Source organism: Chenopodium album, chromosome 4 (assembly GCF_948465745.1).
Source record: "Chenopodium album chromosome 4, dcCheAlbu1.1, whole genome shotgun sequence".
Classification (NCBI taxonomy): domain Eukaryota; kingdom Viridiplantae; phylum Streptophyta; class Magnoliopsida; order Caryophyllales; family Amaranthaceae; genus Chenopodium; species Chenopodium album.
In genome coordinates, this window is record NC_137837.1 from 71,008,562 (window position 1) to 71,028,454 (window position 19,893).

Genomic DNA, 19,893 nt, shown 5'->3' on the forward strand with positions numbered 1-19,893 from the left:
ATTTTGGGTTCAAATAAGTTACATCATATAATCTTCCCTGCAAAATTATTGCTACCTTAAACATCGGTTTATTCCTAATGTATCTAACCTAGTTGTGATTAATTTTAAATCAAACGCCCTAAAAACTAGAATTATTGCATGTCACCCTACTTTTAGGACTACCTATTTAATTATATATGAACTATGATTAGCTTATATTTTTAGTCAATCTGCACGTTGTTCAAATGAAGAATATTACATTTTATTTACAACTTTTTTGTTAATTGTTTTATTTTTTTTAAAGATCATATTACATACAGCTTATATTAACGTTACATTAGATCTTAGACTTATTTTTAATGCCAATGAAAATGTTTGCAAACGAAAGTCAAATTTATAATTTTAATTAAAAAAAATGAAAAGTCAAATTTATTTTACCTCATCTATGAATATCCATGTGATTAACACATGTATTATAAAGTTGTTTGAGTTGTAGTTGATGTTTAGAAAGATTAAAAACTACTGCAATTGCCGTTATTGTTTGACTAGCTATATATTCCAGGTAGTTGTTGTTGTTGGAGAAGAAGTAGAATGTAAATGCACATGATCGATCTCCATGCTAGCATATACTCGATCGTCACTATATGTATTAAAAACTTATAGATTGCATGACTTGATTTTGCTTTTTTGTTAAAATGTTTGTTTATATGTATTAATATATATACTTGTGAATTGTGATATATACAGTATCATATAATCGTATACAAGTTTTTGAATAAGACTGTATTGAAGTCATATGAACGCCTTGTACTTGCGTTAGGCCAAGGGAACTCGGAACCCTAATATGTTTACAATGACTCACAAAAGTAGTTTTTTTTACTCGTATTTTATTTTAATTTATTTTTAATTTTTATTTATTTTAAGACACAATTTTTAAATTATAATCTTATATTGATACTATTAACATATATCAAAGGGTATTGAAACTTTTACGTATATGTATTAGTTTCTGCATCAATTTAGCTTAATTAAAAAATTGGGAAAAAATTTGGCACATATTTATAAGTGGATTTCATATTTATATATGCTAGCTAGGTTAGATGTAATTAATTTTAATGTTTGTTTGAACCTAATGATGATGAACGACGTAGGTTGGATTAAGATGATAGTGATCAATTAATTCAATAAGGCAATGAAATCTCTATGAGAAGAGGTTGAACAAATTATTGTTAGGGCATGAAATTCTCTATGAAAATAGGTTGAATAAATTGTTAGGAAATTGCGATTAATGTCTCTGATATGCATTCTATGAATTGTAGTTAATATGTTAGGAAAGCATAAACCTAGGTAAAATGTTTTCTCTGTGAAATCGACACTGACTTACCATATTATATATATTTAGAATGAATAGTTAGGCTATTAATTTTATTAGATGCGGGAATTTTAATCAAATTTTTGTTCCTTTTTCGGGGAGATGATATTGTTTCCTGTTTTACTTAGTTGGCTTTTATTTTTGGTGCGGTAAATCGTATAAGTTATATAATCCATATATATATATATATATATATATATATATATATATATATATATATAGAAATTCCATAGTTATAGGGATATTCTGTATGTTTTATTGTTTTTGCATCTTTCCCGTGCTAGCCATGCCATGTTGACCTTTTTATAACAACCTTATGCTACAAGCTTATTATAGCCTCGCCTAGTTGTGAGATTACGTTTAGATGCGTGGAATTATATTGGAAGTTATTTTTAATTGTATTGTTGTGCTACTTGAAGGAAGTTTCTACAAAAATAAAAGAATTGAATTATGGAAAGGTTAATTTATAGAGTAGAATCACCATAGATTTGTTGAATTTTTAATAGATTAAAAGTGAATTAAGAAACGAGTTGAAACTAAAAAGGCCTAGGAGCCCAATTACAATAAAGATAATCATAAATCAAACAATTTTGGGATACACACTAATCCCCTAAGAGAATTGAGATTTTCTCTGCAATTATTATTTTCCAACCTAAAAAACAAAAATGCAAGTCTTAGTTGACTTTGCTACAAACCTTCCTAATCTGTCCTTCATTGCCAAGGAGGACGTCAAGAGCTTGCATTTTAATCATAGCTCGTACAAATTTGGTATTGAATAGAGCATCATTTCGAGCAAATTGCCGGACAAAGCCACTTGTTAAAGGATTTCGTGTCAAGCCTAGGTCTATTGGTAAGATTCCTCATCTTTTGAGAAGTTGATCAAAGTAAGAGTTGTCAAATTTGTTCGAGCTTTGTGGATTTTGATCCAAAAATGTGAAGTTATTTGATGGTGTGCCTCGGGGGCAAGTAAGACGTAGTTGTTGAAGAAGGTTTCGGTCCATAGTTAGGTCAAATTGGATAGTTCCTTTGTAAAGTCGATCTTGGAAGAATGAACAATGTGATTTTCCAACTGTGTGTCCACCACCTATTTCAATGAATTACTCATCAATAAGTACTCTTGATTAATGTTCTTCAAAAAAAAAAAAAAAAAAAAAAAATTTCTTGATTAATGTCAATGTATGTTCATAGAATGGTTGTTTATTTTTTTTTTAATTAAATGACAAAATTATAAAGCTATACCAAAAAGAAGCACCATTTCTTCGGGAGTAAAGCCTTTTTCTTTAAAGGCTAAGATACTTTGAGTAAGAGATCCTGATGGGCTTGGAAATCTCACATCTTGAGCATTAGATACAAGTCCATCTCTTCTCCCCGTTTGTACTGAATATACTGGTCCACCACCCTATTTAGGTAGATCCATAAATAGGATAACAAATAAATATTATTTTCTAGAAACAATAAACATTGATTTTACCATGTTATGAGGCAAATAAATAGAATAATTTACTAGCTTAATAAGTTCTTTAGTTGCAATTGCAATAATGTCAGCACATGAGACGACTTCAGAACATTCTGCTTCAGCTGCATTCTTTAGAGTATCGATAAATTCGTACCCTCTAACACTTAAATTAGGACCCGTAGTTTTTTCAGATGATGGTCCATTAATCAAAATTGAAGCATCACATCCCTTGTATAGATATATAGGCAAAAAGGAATCAACTAGTTAATCAACAATGTCTTGAAATTAACAAGAAATCTTAAGAATTCATGCACGTGAAATTTTTTGTTATTCTTTTCTTCATTCCACTTACTACTGCCTCATTTAATATTAAGTTGCAACAAAGCAATTTTATACGTCTTTGTCGCAACTAACAGCTAACGAAGGTACAACACTACTACGTAATATATTTTAGATCATTTTGAAATGGATTAGAAAAAAATTACTTACATGGACAAAGCAATCATGAAATTGCATCCGAAGGATTGCAGGAAGAAGAGTTGCGTGCTTGCTAAAAAGTTCTTGGACTTTTGTTGTTATGGTGGCCTCAACGTCGACATTTTTGTTAGGACATAAATCTTTATAGAAGCCTACTTGCAAACCAGAAGGTTTTAGAGGATTATTTGGAAAATTAGGAGGTCTTGAAGGACTTAATTGTGAATTAGGAGCATTTATAGGAGGGCTATATATTACTTATTGAAGGAGAAAAAAAGTCGGTTGAAGGATCGAAAGGAGAATTAGGGTTAGGAGGACTAAATGGATTTGTAGGAAAAAGGTCTCGTGGGACTATGAAAGGGAGTAAACGGGGTGAATGGAGTAAACGGGGTAAAGGGAGTAAACGGGGCAAATGAATTGTCATCTTCTGGCGAAGGAAGTAAATCATTTGAACTTGTATGACCATCGTTGTTATGCCAATGACACTCACCAACATGGCTCAATATCAAGATGAGCCATACGGTAATTGGCTTAACTAATGTTGCAAAAAATGTAATACTCATTGTGTAGGTGGAGGGTGGTTTCGGGGTTATGGGTCGGGAAACGAAAATGGGGAAAGGGAAGGGGTGGGGTGCATAGGTGGAGGAAAGGGTGGTAGGGGTGGAGTCGCCGGCGTCGGGCGATTCTCTAGGACGTCGGACGCCGGAAGGGGGTGGGTTTGGGAACGGCGGTGGTGGCGCGGTGGGTGGGGCTGGGGTGGCTGGGGTAGTTTTAGGTTTTTAATTTTTTAATTTTTATTTATTTTTTATTTTTTTTAAACAAATAAAATAGTGACACGTATCACTGTGGACCACATTTAACGGAAGTCGTTAAATGGTGGTAATACCAATTTTTTGGAAATTTGTATGGTGTTAATACCCATATTTTTTTTTTTAGGTGTTAAAAATCATTTTCGTGTTTTTAGCAGGTGTTAAAATCTAAAAAAACCTATTTAGAATGTATTTTTATTGCTTGGTGTTGTCTTTAAGAAGATCAAGTTATAAAAATGGGAGAGCAAAAACTATTAGAATAAATTTTAAAAATTATACATGACCCATGAATTTCATTAATTTTTTGCAAAATGGGGATGCAAGTGCTCCCCTTGAGAGCCAAATACATCTTCCAATGTGGGCAGTGTTAGAGTAGAGTCAATTTCTAGTCAATTCAATTCGAGTTCGAGTTCAAGCTGTTGCTTTATAAGAATACTACAAGAGGGGGGTGAATTGTAGTTTGGAGGAATTTAGCTAACTTTTTGCGGAATTGATAAAATAAAGCTAAAGGAACTTTAAGATAACACAGAGAGATTTTACGTGGAAAACCTCTTGACCATAACAAGAGGAAAAACCACGACCACTTGGGATTTTAGAAAAGATTCTTCACTATAACAGGGCAAACAACCTATTACAAACTAAAGAATCAATCTTCAAGTTCCTCTATGAACTTGAAGTTCCCAACAGCAAGTCCCTCTACTTGCCACTCTTCTCTTCTCTATTCTCTTCTCTCTCTTTCTCAACTGATTTCTCTTAGAGTTCACTCAAACTCCCAATTCCCAAATTACAACTCAAGTAAATAAAACTCTAGTGAAAGTAATTAAGAAAAACACTTAAGTGGAATGCGACACTTGACTCTTTTAGAAAACAAGAAAGATAGATAGATATGATTGAGCCAGGTCAAGTTATCCAAGAATAACTTCAATATTTATAGAAAAACATTGCTTGGGAAAAACGCCATAACTCCTATCACTTGAGCCACCACTGCTGCATATCAACGCCACTACTTTGCACCACTTCCAGATTTTCAATCATGTCCTAAAAACCAGGGCACGTTGATCCTCTTAGAAGCAGTTTGTACGCAAGTGGTGAAGACTGAATCAACAGTTAGTAGCGCAAGTTTAGGGAGTTAGTTTTTCAAGGATATTTTTCTGAAATCAAAAGATATTATCTGAAGAACAAAATAGAAAAGATATTTTCCAAAACCGTTTTTCCTATTTTCTAGCAATCTAACAAATTCTATCTTTTTGACAAATTCAAAGACGCATTCACTAAGCATCACTTCCTAATTAAACTCACTTACATAAAACCTAAAATATATAAAATATCCCATACTTTATTTTCTCTAGGAAGTCTCTTCTCCGAGTCTTCTTTCCTTAGCCTCAGCTCTGATCTTCAGTTCCTTTATAGGAACACTGGAACTAATCTCTTTATTCTTTTAGCTCTTGTTCCTTTGCCTCAAGTTATCCCTGCAACTTGTCATAACAAACTACAAAACTCATAAGGCATTAGTCGATCTATTTATTTGACTTGTGTTATCATCAAAACATCAAGGGGCAACACAAGTCAATTTAGTTCAGGTTTGAAACATGTTCTTTGCATGTTACATGTTTGAGTCAAATTTGGTCCAGGTCAATTTTGGGTTGAGTCATTATCGTAAAGGATGAGTTTGGTTTAGGTCATTACTGTGTTCAATTCAATTATGAGTCGGACCGTTGTCAGGTTAGTTCAAGTACAACTTGAGTTATTATCATGTCCCTAATTCAAAAACACTTTGCATCAATTTAATAAATTTATGTAATATTTTTCACAAAAAATATAAGATTAATCCATTAACCATGAGTCCATCCACCCAACGCATAAAATTCCTAAAACTAACATGTCCATAGCTTATACTGAGTGAAATTTTAAAATTAAAAACTTATACGAAGTACTAAAGGTCTAATTACTTAAATCTAATTAATTTTCTAAAGATGAGATGTTCAAAACTTATATTGAAATGTCCAGTGACTTATATAATTTGTTTCACAATAAATCAAGACTCATACAATATTTTCTCTTTCAAGAATAGATTGCTAGAATTATTTTCTAATTATTTATTTGAGTGAAGAGTAGTATAGCTAATAAATATTAGTTTTGACACAAATAAGCAGATGATTTCCATAACATAAAAGTGTATGCCATAATAACTGGAAAAAAAACAAAATAATAATAATAATAATAATAATGGAACAGGTTGATTTGAATTCAGATCATGTCATTAATATCTTGGATTGAATTTGAATTTCAGCAGGTTAAATCAGGTCATCTCTAGGTTGGGTTATATTCAGGTGAAAGCCACCATTACTTTCTCAAGTTCAACAAAACATAGTATATGTAACTGATGAACTTGTATTTTTCACTAAATTGAAATTATTTTTATTAAATATTAGTTACATGCTCAAAATTTGAATAATCATGCATTGACACCCCTTGTTTTAGAACTACCTAATTATGATTAGCTTAAGCTTCTAGTCAATCTCCAAGTTGTGTTCAAATAAAAAGCAATTTAATTTATTCATAACTTTTTTTTTTTTTTTTAATTTGAAACTAATTTTATTTTCTTAAGATCATATTATTCACAAAATCACAACCAATAATAACGTTGTTACAGAACATATTTTTTATTTATTATGTTATGCTAATGAAGTCGAATTCATTATTTTAATAAACAAAAATAAAAAGTCAAATCCATAACACTTCATTATTTAAACATCCATGTGGTTAATCATTATTGTTAATTTGTTTTTAGGGAAAGGCATGAGATCAACACGTGCAGTATTTGTTATTTGAGCTGTTGCTTCTTTTAGAAAGGTTTAACATTATTGCAATTTTTTTATTTAATTAATGATAAGAAAATTAGGGAATATTAAAATAAAACGCTAAAAATTATTATACAATTGCTGTTATTGTTTGACTATAGGAAATCCAGGTAGCAATTGTTGGAGAAGTGGAATGTAAATGCACATTAGTATTAGGCTAATGTTGGAATTATTACCCTAAAGTTGGCATTATTCAAGAACAATACCAAATTAGAATCATTAAAAAAATCACCTAAATTTGAGGTTATTAAAACCAATTTTAGCTTATTAATTTGTTTTTGTAACATATATACTTTTATGTCTTCAAAAAAAGTTTTGATTAATTAATTTACTTAAAAATACCAAAAAAAAAAAATAATAAAGAGGGGGGGGGGGGCACATTATATTGCATTTTAGATAAAAGCAAATAATTTTTCTCAAAAAAAAAAAATAAAAATAAAAGCAAATTATATAAGTGGTTTTAAAACCATTATTCGATCAACATCATATGAAATTTTTTATGTACACTCAAGTACAAAATACATCATGGTTATTTCTTGCTCATTTAATGGTTAAATGAGCAATAACTATCTTTTTAATCATCAAAATAAACTACAAAAATACATTGGATACACTGTGCACTAAGGTATATATAACAACTTTTGCAAATCATAACAATAAAAAGCACCTACAAAATACAGAGTATATACCACTGTTTATGCTACGGTTAGAAACTAAGCAAAAGGACCTAAGATAACCGCCACATATGTACTTCTTTTTTACAAAAAGAAAACTGACTTCATCACATACAAGATAGCTAGCCAAACTACACTTACATACAATTTCTAAGTAATCTAAAAAACAATACAAGTACGAAACACCTTACAACTCATTACTTCCTCCGTTCTATATTAATATAACAAGGATGAGATTATGCATCCCAAAACAAATTTCATATGCTAATTATATATAATTTTGTAAGAGTAAAAATTATAAAAAGCTCATATTGTGAAAGTATTTTGTGAGACGAATCCAACAAGATTCCAGGTGACTATATTTTGCTTAACATATAAATCATGTTATATGGTCAAACAAGAGTGATGAATAGTTTCAAAAGTCCATTGTTGCAATATTAATAGAACAAATGAAATACATCGCAAATTCAATCAACAATCACCTTAAAAAAAACTTCATCTTAATCAATACAATATGTGAGTTAACATTGGCTTGAAATCCACTGATGCATAGTTGTTTGGGTGAAAATACTCATGAGGTCCTCCTGATCCTTTGGTGATTATGAAATCCTAGATATTCAATCATTCCTAGACGAATAAACAACGAAATTAATCATAATAGGAAAAAAATACCATCTCAAGGATAAGTTCTAATTATTGAAGCGTTTAAAACTTTATAAGGTTTACAAGTCACAACTAGTAAGAACACCAGTGGAAGTCCTTATAAAAATCCAGAATTGAAATCAAGAAGAAAATAAATGACATTTTTTCTTATTTTTCTTCTTCCTTCATGGGCTCTTAAAAAGGGTAGTCCGGGTGCACCATGCACCCGGAAAGAACATTAGGTATATTTAAAAGAACATGGGCGAAAAAAAGAACATTATAGATATTTATAAAGAACGTGAGCATAATATGTTCTTTAAGTTTGATCATTATGTTTTTTGAGTTTAAACAATATGTGCTTTACATTATACAATATGTTCTTTAATTTATGTACATTAAAAAAAATAATAATAATAAAAATCAATCACCCGAGTAATCAGGGAAAAGAACATGTTCTTTAATGTATTATCATGTTCTTTTTGTAAAGACTTTATGTTCTTTGGCTAGAGGTGATCAAAGTTAGACCGGTCCTATTTTGGGTGGGTTTTGGGCAGAATTTTTTCGCCCCCAAATCCGGTCGGACACAGCCCGTAAATTTAATTTTTTGGGCGGGTTTGGAAATGCGTTTTTATGCATTTTAGTTGATTTTTTTACTCGACCCGAAAAGCCCACACCGCCGGACCATTGTGGGCGAGTTTGGACACAAAAACTTCGGCCCAAAACTTAGCCCAACCAGAGAAGTGAGCCGATTTTTTAACCTTGGCCCGGCCCGCCCAATGATCACCTCTATCTTTGTCAAACACAAACATGTTCTTTTTGTCAAATATTATGTTCTTTTTCAAACACGTTCAACCACCCAAGTAACCATGAAAAATAACATGTTCTTTTTATAAAGACTTTATGTTCTTTATATTGTCATGTTCTTGTCAAACACAAACATGTTCTTTTGTCAAACACAAGTATGTTTTTTTTCAAACACTATTATATTCTTTTTTTTTTGCCATGTTCTTCAAAATATGTCTAATGTTCTTTCCGGGTGCACCATGCGCATGGTGCACCCGGGTGCACTATACTATTTTCATCAAAATATGAGCTCTACCATGTATGTCACATTTTTATTCAATTCCCACGTTACAAACTTACAATTGGATTTAAGTGACATACTCCCTCTGTTTTTAAATACTTGCTCCTCCATTTCTTCTATTTCTTCATGCACGAAGTTTTAAGAGAAATCAGAGAAAGTAATGAAATATGGGGATAGTGGGGTAGGTGGAAGGATAAAAAATTGTAAAAAGCAAAAGTAGTGGAGAAATTGGAGGAGAGAGAATATGAAATTAATAAAATATAATTTATGTTGGGTCTATTAGGTGAGAGAAATGAATTAAATATTATAAAAGCTTTCCAAATAAGGAAATAGAGCAATCATTTAAAAATAGAGAGAGTATATGGTTAATACCTTAGGAGGTTTATGCAACAAGGTAGAGAGGCATTAATTCGGGTGTTTGAGTCTGGTTTGGTGAGTTTTTTTTTTTTTTTTTTTTGGTGAAAAGGGTTTGGTGAGATTGGCTCGAATCTATTATAAATTTGAGTTATGATAAATAATTGTTTTCATATAAGTCAAAATCTAAATTCAGATTGAATGATCGATTCTGACACCTCTAAACGAGTACATATATTTAGAATTTGGTTCATGTTGGGTTACAGCCCATATTTAATTGCTCAATTATTTATTTTTTTTTTTTATTTTTTTTTTTTTTTTTTTTATTTTTTTTTTTTTGCTTACAGTTTTATCTAAATAGTGCACTTAATTGAGAGAATGAGAGGTCGATTTGTTTTCTTTATGTCTAATAAAATCATGGAGCATTATGAAGTGAAGGATCTACACATTTCTTTGGCATGCATATGGCTCACCGGCATACATGTTCAAAAATATTCAAAAACAAAATAAGAAGCTATTTGGCTATTAAAATGAATGAAATTTTAAAGCTTAATACATTATACATACATGTTTCGAAACTCAAAAGATCAAGAAGCCCATTTACAAATAATATACTCACAAATAAATCAAACAATTTTGGGATATACTCTTAGTGCTAAGAGAATTGAGAAAAGAATAATGTCTACGACTATTATTTCTCATGTTCTACAAATATGCAAGTTTAGTTAACTTTACTACAAACTTTCCTAATTTGTCCTTGATCGCCAAGGAGGACATCAAGGGCTTGTAATTTAATCATAACACTTGCAAACTTAGCATTGAATAAGCCAGGATTTTGAGCATACTGTAGAACAAAGCTACTCGTTTGAGAATCACGTGACAAAGCTTGGTCTATTGGTAAGATTCCTCGTCCATTCATGAGTTGATCTAAGAAAGAGTTGTCAAATTTGCTCGAGCTTAGTGGATTTTGATCAAGAAACGTGAAATTATCTGAGTTTGTACCTTGGGGGCAAGTACCACTTAGTTGTTCACGTAGGTTCGAGTCCATATTTGGATCAAACTGGCTTGTACCTTCGTAAAGTCGATCTTGAAAGAACAAACAATGTGATTTTCCAATCGTGTGACCGCCAGCTGTTTCAATAAATAACACGTTCATATATAAGAAATTTCTTGAACAATGTCACTATATACTATAATTGTAACAAAGGAATATTTTATATCTCACAAATAATACCCCTTTATTACAATTAAAAAGTAACGGAGGCAGTATATACATTCTTTTGGATATCGAAAGGTTATAAATTTAATAAATATTATGAAATTAATAGAGCTAAGGTAGAAATGTAAATTTACCTATAAGAAGCAACATTTCTTCGGGGTTAAAGTTTTTTTCACCAAAGGCTAAGATACTTTCGGTAACAGTTGCGAATGGGCTTGGAAGTTTTACGTCTTGGGCATTAGATACGAGTCCATCTTTTCGCCCTGTTTGTACAGAATATCCCGGTCCACCACCCTATTTAGATAAATCATACTGAGATTAATTAAAAGTGTTATTCAAAAGAAATACGAAGTAATAATAAACTTAAGTTATATCAAATTATGAGGGTGAACAATGAGGATAGTAATTTACCAATTGAATAAGTTCTTTGGTTGCAATTGCTATAATGTCGGCACATGAGACAACATCAGGACATTCTGCTTCAGCTACACTCTTCAAAGTATCAATAAACTCGTACCCTCTAACACTCAAATTAGGACCCGCAGTTTTCTCAGACGCTGGTCCATCAAGTAAAATTGAAGCATCACATCCCTGTTATAAATACGTAGACAAAAAAAATATTAGCTCATTAAATTAATTAACTAATCATATCTAGGAATCAAAAAGGAATCTCAAGTACTCACGTTAAATTGTTTGTTAATAATTTTTCATGCCACCTAATAAATAAAATTACATTATTTTTTAAAACAACATTAAATAAAAGAACTTACATGGACAAAACAATCATGAAATTGCATACGAAGGAGAGCAGGAAGAAGAGTTGCATCCTTGCCAAAAAGCTCTTGAACTTTAGTAGTAATGGTGGCCTCAACGTCGACATTTGGTGTAGGACATAACCCTTTATAGAAGCCTACTCGCAAACCCGAAGGTCTAGTAGGGTTGGAAGAATTTGGAGGAGTACTTGACGGACTTACTGGTGAAGAAGTGGGAGCATTTGTGGGAGGACTAACCACAGGACTAGAAGGCGAAGGCGAGGTTGTAGGAGGATTTGAAGGCGTTGAAGGGGCCGGAGTTGTAGGAGAACTCGAAGGACTTATCGAAGAGGAGAAAGAAGTAGGACTAGGAGGACTAGAAGAATCTGTAGGAAAATTAGGGCTATTCATAGGACTAAAAGGAGTAAACGGAGTGAAAGGACTAAACGGACTTTCGGATTCTCGTGATTCAAGTAAAACACGTGAGAGTTTACGACCCTTGAATGCATTCATTTGACCATCGAACTTACCTCGATGACCTATTCTAGTTCGCTTTTCGGGCAAACCCGAGCCGTGACACTCACCAACATGGCTCAATGACAAGATGAGCCATATGCTAAGTGCCTTAAGTAATGTAGCAAAAGTTGGAAGACTCATTTGGTTTTGTGATTTGAGAAATATTTTGGTGGTTTGGTCCATTGAGAAAGCAACACTTATATATATGAAAGGGTAGGAAACATGAGCATAATTTGTTTATTCTTGTTACAAAATAATGTGGTAACGTGGAAGTTTCAAATGTTGGTATTATGTAGTGTGATAACTAATGAGTGATCATTAGACTACATTTTCTTATTCGAACACGATCTGACATGAGATTTATATTCTTTAAAACCATATGGATCTCATATGAAACAGGAAAGCCGCAATGATATAGTATATACTAAGTTTAATGTATTTATCGGTTATTTATTACTATACTAAGTTTAATGTATTTATCGGTTATTTATTACTTCGTACTACGTATTAATTATATACAGAGTATATGGGATTTTTTTATTTTTTTTTGAAAACCCCTTAGGGATATAGGATTCCTTAAATTATATAGATCAGCAATTTTTATTTTATTTTATATTTTTAATCGGTTCGATGAAAAAACTACTAGATCATAACCCTTATATCATGAGTCAATCCAATCTGAATTAGCAGGTTAGACATTTTCGAATTGGTCAGAAAAGGATAAGTAGATTTCATTCCCAAATTGGTTCATGATGGAGACAAAAAGTGGATAGTATTATTTGATATATATATATATATATATATATATATATATATATATATATATATATATATATATATATATATATATATTTGAAAGGTGCTTTTCTGTCCACTATCCAAAGCTTAAATTAGAGTAAATCAACAATATTTATACCTAATTAAAATAAGATTTTCAAAATCACTCCCGATATATATTCCAAACATTTAAGTTGCTACCTAGCACGAGGTGTTGTAAAAATAAATGTTTCAAATGCTACAAATGATAGAATAAATAATGTAATTGTTTAATTAAAAGGAAGATGGTGTGGCGTGAGTCATCACTGAATTTGAAAACGAATTCTAGCGCAATCAGGATGTAACGATTTTACCTAGTAAAGTTGTTATGTATACCTTGAGTAGCAGAGTAATTTTTATCCCGTTGTAGACATGTAAATAATTTACGCAACAAACATGCGTAAATGGTTAATTTTCAATGTAGCAAAATTTTCCAATATGACCAATTGGGTGCACCTAGAAACAAGAATCCTAGATACATTGGCTAAATTAGACATTTATTCTTGAGATACTTTGTGGTAAGTTGATTGTCTTTTCCACCATTTATTAGTCATTGATACTACTAGCTTGCTAGATTACTACTCCCTACCATATAAATTAGACAAATTAGCTGTTCCTAATCAATCCACAAAATAAAACGCGCTCAAAATTAAAATAATCGCACGTCACCCCCAATATTAATTAGAACCACCTATTTAATTTATTTTATTATGATTAGCTTAAGCTAATAAGCTTTTAGTCAATCTGCCAGTGGATTCAAATGAAGCGTATTTCATTTTACAAAAACTTATTATTAATTAGATATCAGACAGCTTAAGAACATAATCTATATATTTTTAATGTTTATAAATTTTAACTTAATTTATTTAATTAATTAAATGACGGTGAGATTATGTCCAAAGTCAAATTGATCGATTATTTTTATAAAATAATAAGGAAAAAAAAAAGTCAAATTCATTATACTTTGTATATGAACATCCATGTGGTCAATCACTAAGATTAAGGTGATCTAAGAGTATAAAATGTTTATAAATTATAATGATGGAGAAAATGCTTGTTCTTTGCTAAAAAATTATACGTTGCAGAATGTTGATGGAAATTCCTTAAGTTGACTTAAACAATAATCCCACCGCTAAACTTACTTTCATTATTGATTAATGATAATCCATCATACAACGCACGTCACTAGGTCTCTTGTATTGGGACAATATAATGTATTATGTGTGTTTATACAACAAGTATATGTTTGTCTTCAAATTACACAAAAGTCACCCCTTTAAGTTTTTCCGCATTTTTTAGAATCAAGTTTGTTACACATAATATGTCTCTTGTATAGAAGGTTATAATTTTGATCATCTAATTAGTGTATTCTTGATACTTAGAAACATCTAAAGTCCGAGTTGACTCATGTTATTTCTAGCACGCGAATTAAGGCTCCTATGGCCGCCTTGAAGATTGATATGTCTAAGGCCTATGACCGAGTTAACTGGACTTTTATCCTCAAAATTCTCAAGGCTTATGGTTTCCCTGAGAAGTGGGTTCGATGGGTTGAACAATGCATTACTACTGTCTCTTACAAGTCTCTAGTGAACGGAAGGGTTACGGAATCTTTTAAGCCCGAATGTGGTCTTCGTCAGGGGGATCCTCTTTCCCCGTATCTTTTTCTTTTCTGCATGGATATTCTGTCTAGGATGCTCCTCCTAGCGGAAGATATTGACCTGATTAAGGGGATAAAAGTTACGAGGCGTTCTCCTTCCATCTCTCATTTGTTCTTTGCAGATGATGCGATGATTTTCTTTAAAGCCACGACCTCTTCGTGTGGGTATTTAGCTGATCTTCTAAGGAGGTTTGAAAAGGTCTCAGGCCAACAGCTTAATTTTCAGAAATCTTTCATTCGCTTCAGTCCTTCTACGTCAACTTCGGACAGGAAAATTTTCAAAGATATTCTGAAAATGGACCAGAAGGATAATTTGGGTTCTCATTTGGGATCCCCTATCGATTTCACTAGTAGAAGGGCGGATAACTTTCGTTTCTTGGTGGATAAAGTGGCCAACAGAATTTTACAGTGGAGCTCGCTTAGGCTTTCACAGTCGGCTAAGCTTGTCCTGATCAACTCTGTCCTCATCATAAGTATATCCTCCCATGTGATGAAATGTTTCAAATTACCGACCTCCACGACAAATGCGATCGACTCCATCATTGCTAGATTCTTCTGGGCTTCGAACAAGGAGAAAGGGATGCATTGGGTTAAGAAGGATATTCTGCATCTCCCAAAGGGGATGGGGGGCCTGGGGATTAGAGCAATGGGCACGCTAAATGAGGCTATGCTTTTCAGACAAGTTCAGAGAATGCACTGCAATCCCCAGCTTCTGGCCTCTAGGGTGCTATACCAAAGGGAGGAGAGTCCGCTTACTACTGGTCGTAAAGGATCAAAGTTAGGCCTCTCTCCATCGTGGGGAAGAAGGGGTATTTTCTCTATTTCCAACACTCTAATTGAAGGTTTTGCTTGGAAAGTGGGTTTGGGTGATAGGATCAAGTCGGCGAATATGAAATGGGTGAATGGTAAGGTGCCCATTATGGCCTCCAGCCAACCGTTAAGAGGGGTGGGGGCAGGAGTCGTTAGTGAGTTTTTGCTCAATGGTCCCGGGAGGTGGAATATTCCCCTGGTGAGGAAAAGGTTTGAATGGGAAAGTGCGAAGGAAATCTTGGGCATGGAACTGTCTAGTAACCAGGATGAAGATCTACTTTACTGGCCGCACCATAAATCAGGGAGATATACGACTAAGACAGGATATGCTTTCCTTCAGGGCTTAAGAGATGTGGAATCTTATCATAGCAGATATAAGGAGGTGTGGAAGATTTTGTGGCGTCTTAATATTCCTCCCAAGTGGGGCCTTTTTCTCTGGAAGTTATTTCTGAATGGTTTGGCAGTCAAGGCTAATCTCCATCATAGGGGTATTCCAGTGCAGTTAAGGTGTGACTTGTGCGGAGAGGTGGAAGAGGATTTCCAACATCTTTTTAGAGAGTGTGCAGTGGCACGGTATGCGTGGGATAGTTGTTCCATTAATCTCAACTTGAATCTTGCTAAATCTACTCCTGTGCGACAATGGATTCAGACATATATCCCGCTCTTCTATAGCGAGGATGGCATTCATAGCGATAGGATCATTAAAATGATAGTGACTCTATGGTGCTTATGGATAACTAGAAATGGTCGGGTCTTTAGAGGGGAAGATGGTGACGGGGAGGTGTGGCTCCATCATATGAACAGAGCAGTGCAGGAGCTGGAGACATTCCGGGAGAAAAAGGGTAAGTGCCCTCAAAGAATAGATGATGTGATGACTCCTGCGGATACTCGTCCACCGGGGTTTCTTTATACTTCTGTGGGTATAGAGGACTATACTATCCTCCACTCGCCAATTACAACGCAGGGGGTGACAGTTCTTGTTGATGGTTCATGGACGAAGAACAATGGCAATGCAGGGTTAGGATGGGCTTTTTCTTCAGATGGTAACATCTTTGAGGATGGTGGAGGGCACTTCTGCAAGGCAGTTTCGGCTTTGCATGCGGAGGCTCTTGCCTGCTTAATGGCCTTACGATGGGTTGTTTCGAAGGGGTTCCCTAGGGTTTTCCTGTTCTCTGATTCTTCTATTCTGGTTAAAACTCTAGGTAATCAGCTAGCAGCGGATATCAGTATTTTGTGGACTATCCGGGACATCCAGATGATGGCTGCGAATATTAGGACTTGTGTTATATGGAAGGTTAGTAGGGACCAAGTGGCTCAGGCTCACGTTATAGCTAATGACTGTAGAATTAATTTATCTTCTTTTGTTTCTTAGTTTCTTGTGTTTTGCTGTTGTCAAAAAAAAAAAAAAATCTAAAGGCATATGATGGACTTAGCAAATTATGATAGCTTGGAAGGTTGACAAAAGATATCACACTTTTGTTTGTTCCCATTTGAAGAATTTAATCTCGCTTTTATATGTATTAAAACTTTTTAATGTGAAAGTAGAACTAGTACATAACGAAAGTTAATTTTTTTTTTTTACTAATTAATTTGTTCATCTTGGAGAGTTTAAGTGATCGAGCATATGAGAAGAACATGATAGTGAAGTTGTATCATGTGTATGGTATAGTCGGTTGTTAAATGGATGATAGGAATCTAGTAAAAGTATTAGGTGAGACAGATTCATTATGTATACAGTGGGATACACCCTTCATCCTCAACGCAAGCTCAGAAGTCATGACTCCCTCCCTCGTCTCTTCATTAATAGTGCATCACGCATGCCCCAACATATATATTATGCATCAATCTCATGACAAAGAGTAGCTTAAAATTTTTCAAGAGTAATAAACTTCGTTGCAATTCAATTCAATTTGTTATACTTGTAACCCATAAAGTACAAAATGTACCTTGCCTCTTAGGTACGAGAAATCATAATTCCCTTCAAAATAAATGTAGATTAACACCATAATAAAAATAATGAATGATCATCACAAAATCCAAATTATTTAATTTGGATTTTAATTACTTTGTAATAAAGTCTATCCAAAATTTTAGATGACTTAACCAATTATACCCTTGTTAACCATGCGACAAGTTGTCCTAATTTGTCCATGTAATCCGGTAAGAACATTAAGCCTAGCCAATTTATCCAATGCCAATGCAAATTTAACATTAAAATCAATTTTGTTAGCTGCTAAATCTTCCACAATTCTGCGAGTTGCTCTATCATAAGCAATGTCTTGATCAATTTGGAGGACTCCAAGATTTTTTATGATCGAATCGTAGAACTTTTTGTCTACTTCATTAGGAGAAATTTGATCTAGATCGACAAGGTTGGTCTTCATCCCATTTTCGGGACAAGTATTTTTTAAAACGTTTAGAAAAGTGCTATCGATTCTAGGGTCTGATCGTCCTGCTTTGCCGTTGAAGTTGTACATACGGTCTTGAAAATTAACGCATTGTGCTTTTCCAACCGTATGTGCACCTATATATGTACATTGATAAATGGTAATTAGTAGAAACAATAGTGTGTGCACGTTAACAAAAACATAGTTCAAATAATAAAATTTAATACGCGGTATATATTTAGGGCTATTCGTTTATATGATTTACCCAAAAGGAGGACAAAGTCTTCAGGAGTGAATCCCTTGGCACCAAATGTTGTTATGGCTTGAGAAACGGGCACATTTGGAGGAGGTAAGCTCATGGCATCGCTAGCTAGAGAGGTTTCACCGTCACGTCTCCCTGTTTCAACTTTATTGTATGCAATTGCGCCGGAACTTGCCTATATAATTTTTATACGTGTATAAATAATAATAGTACTTAATGTGAGACAGTTTCTCATAAAGTAATGACAAAAAAAAAAAAAAAAAAAAAAAAAAAAAGGCCTATTTGACACTTGTATTCGTCAAATAAATTTAATGTTTTTTTCTTTGAAACTACTTGTATTCTATCTTTAACTTTAGCACCTAATTTGTTAATGTAAGTATTTTTCGTATATTGTTAATAACTACAACTACCTTTTTTACGATTTATCAAAATAAGTTATATATGATCTTTTTTCATATCGATATGGTAGTGAACTAGTGATACCTAGCTTTGTACATTCTATCATAAATTCGTAATAGCTCAATGGCATCAAATTAGAAACAAATTAATTTATTAATTAAGCAAAAACATTAAATTTACGTACCAATTCAACGGTTGCTCTTGTCACTATAACAATAATATCAGCACAAGAAACCTTGTTAGGGCAAACATTCTCTACGTCTCTCTTAATATCATCAATGAGTTCATAACCTCTAACTGATCTATTTGGCCCTGCAGTCTTCTCAGTGTTTTCTCCGTCGAGTAGAAGTGATGCATCACATCCCTATTCAAAACATGATTAACATCGAAAATATATTAGTTGTTAAGTTACAAAATATAGAAGTAACCAACTAATAGACCATCAAGCATTCAAGCATTAGATGATAGGAGAAATTAAACCCTGTTTAACTACAAAGTTAGAATACAATAAAAGATATAAATTTTTTCTTAGTTATGCAAATTTTATACAAATCTAACTTTAATACCTAAAACTTAACTATGTTTGATAATTATATATAATTGGTATTCATGTCTTAACTTTAATTTATGTAATCAACGTTGTGCCCCAATTCTCAACAACAACAAAAAAAAAAAAAAAAAAAAAAAAAAAAAAAAAAAAAAAAAAAAAAAAAAAAATTGATAGGAATTTAAGATGAACATACATGCATGAACTTTTTAAAACTTATTTAACCTTTTCTTTCCGAAGGTAAACTGAAGATGCCTACTAAGTCATTTTTATTTTGTTATTTACACCTTTCTAAACAATCGGTTACTCATAACTTCAAAAATAATTCAAACAAACAAGTACATTTTAATCATAAATCTAGATGAATACTAAATGAATCAAGAAGGGGCATTGGAGTATACCCTAACAAAGCAATCATGGAAGAGCATACGAAGCATGGCAGCTGCTAGGGTTTTATCACTCAGGAAAGCCAATTGCACTTTCCCACGGATAAACTCCTCAACCTTAATATCACCACACTGGCCATTGTAAAAACCAACGACCAACTGACCGTAACACTGGCCGGCCAGGGTCATGACAATGAGCCCGAGGGCTAACAAGGCCATCGACGAATTGTTCCTCCTCATGACTACTTATCTATCACCTTCACCTCCTTCCTGAAACGGTCTAGTTATGAGTATATAAATGAATGGGAAAAGAAATTGGAAATGAAAATCATTTATAGAGGACATTTATCAAAGTTATGGTTTTAATGTAATGTTATAAGGTAGATTAAGTCCATGCATATAATGCATGCTACGTGCAACCTACTAATTAAATGACT

General features: G+C 33.0%; 2 protein-coding genes and 1 pseudogene across 2 annotated transcripts; all 3 read right to left on the reverse strand.

Annotated features, from left to right (window-relative positions):
* Positions 1-2,015: 2,015 nt before the first annotated feature.
* LOC145628087 (peroxidase 57-like) lies at positions 2,016-3,800 on the reverse strand (annotated as a pseudogene).
* Positions 3,801-10,315: 6,515 nt separating this feature from the next.
* LOC145628088 (peroxidase 57-like) lies at positions 10,316-12,375 on the reverse strand. The gene is made up of 5 exons (XM_081680413.1): positions 12,207-12,375; positions 11,695-12,062; positions 11,336-11,515; positions 11,059-11,218; positions 10,316-10,836 (listed from the first exon to the last, which is right to left on the reverse strand). Exons 1-5 carry the CDS (start codon positions 12,373-12,375, stop codon positions 10,427-10,429), a joined length of 1,287 nt encoding a protein of 428 aa, XP_081536539.1. The 3' UTR covers positions 10,316-10,426.
* A 4,984-nt stretch (positions 12,376-17,359) lies between these two features.
* Positions 17,360-19,763, reverse strand: LOC145627200 (peroxidase 57-like). Its single transcript, XM_081679594.1, has 4 exons — positions 19,472-19,763; positions 18,708-18,887; positions 18,128-18,299; positions 17,360-17,999 (listed from the first exon to the last, which is right to left on the reverse strand). The coding sequence occupies exons 1-4, from the start codon at positions 19,694-19,696 to the stop codon at positions 17,575-17,577; spliced, it is 1,002 nt and encodes a 333-aa protein (XP_081535720.1). The 5' UTR covers positions 19,697-19,763; the 3' UTR covers positions 17,360-17,574.
* Between the last annotated feature and the right edge of the window lie 130 nt (positions 19,764-19,893).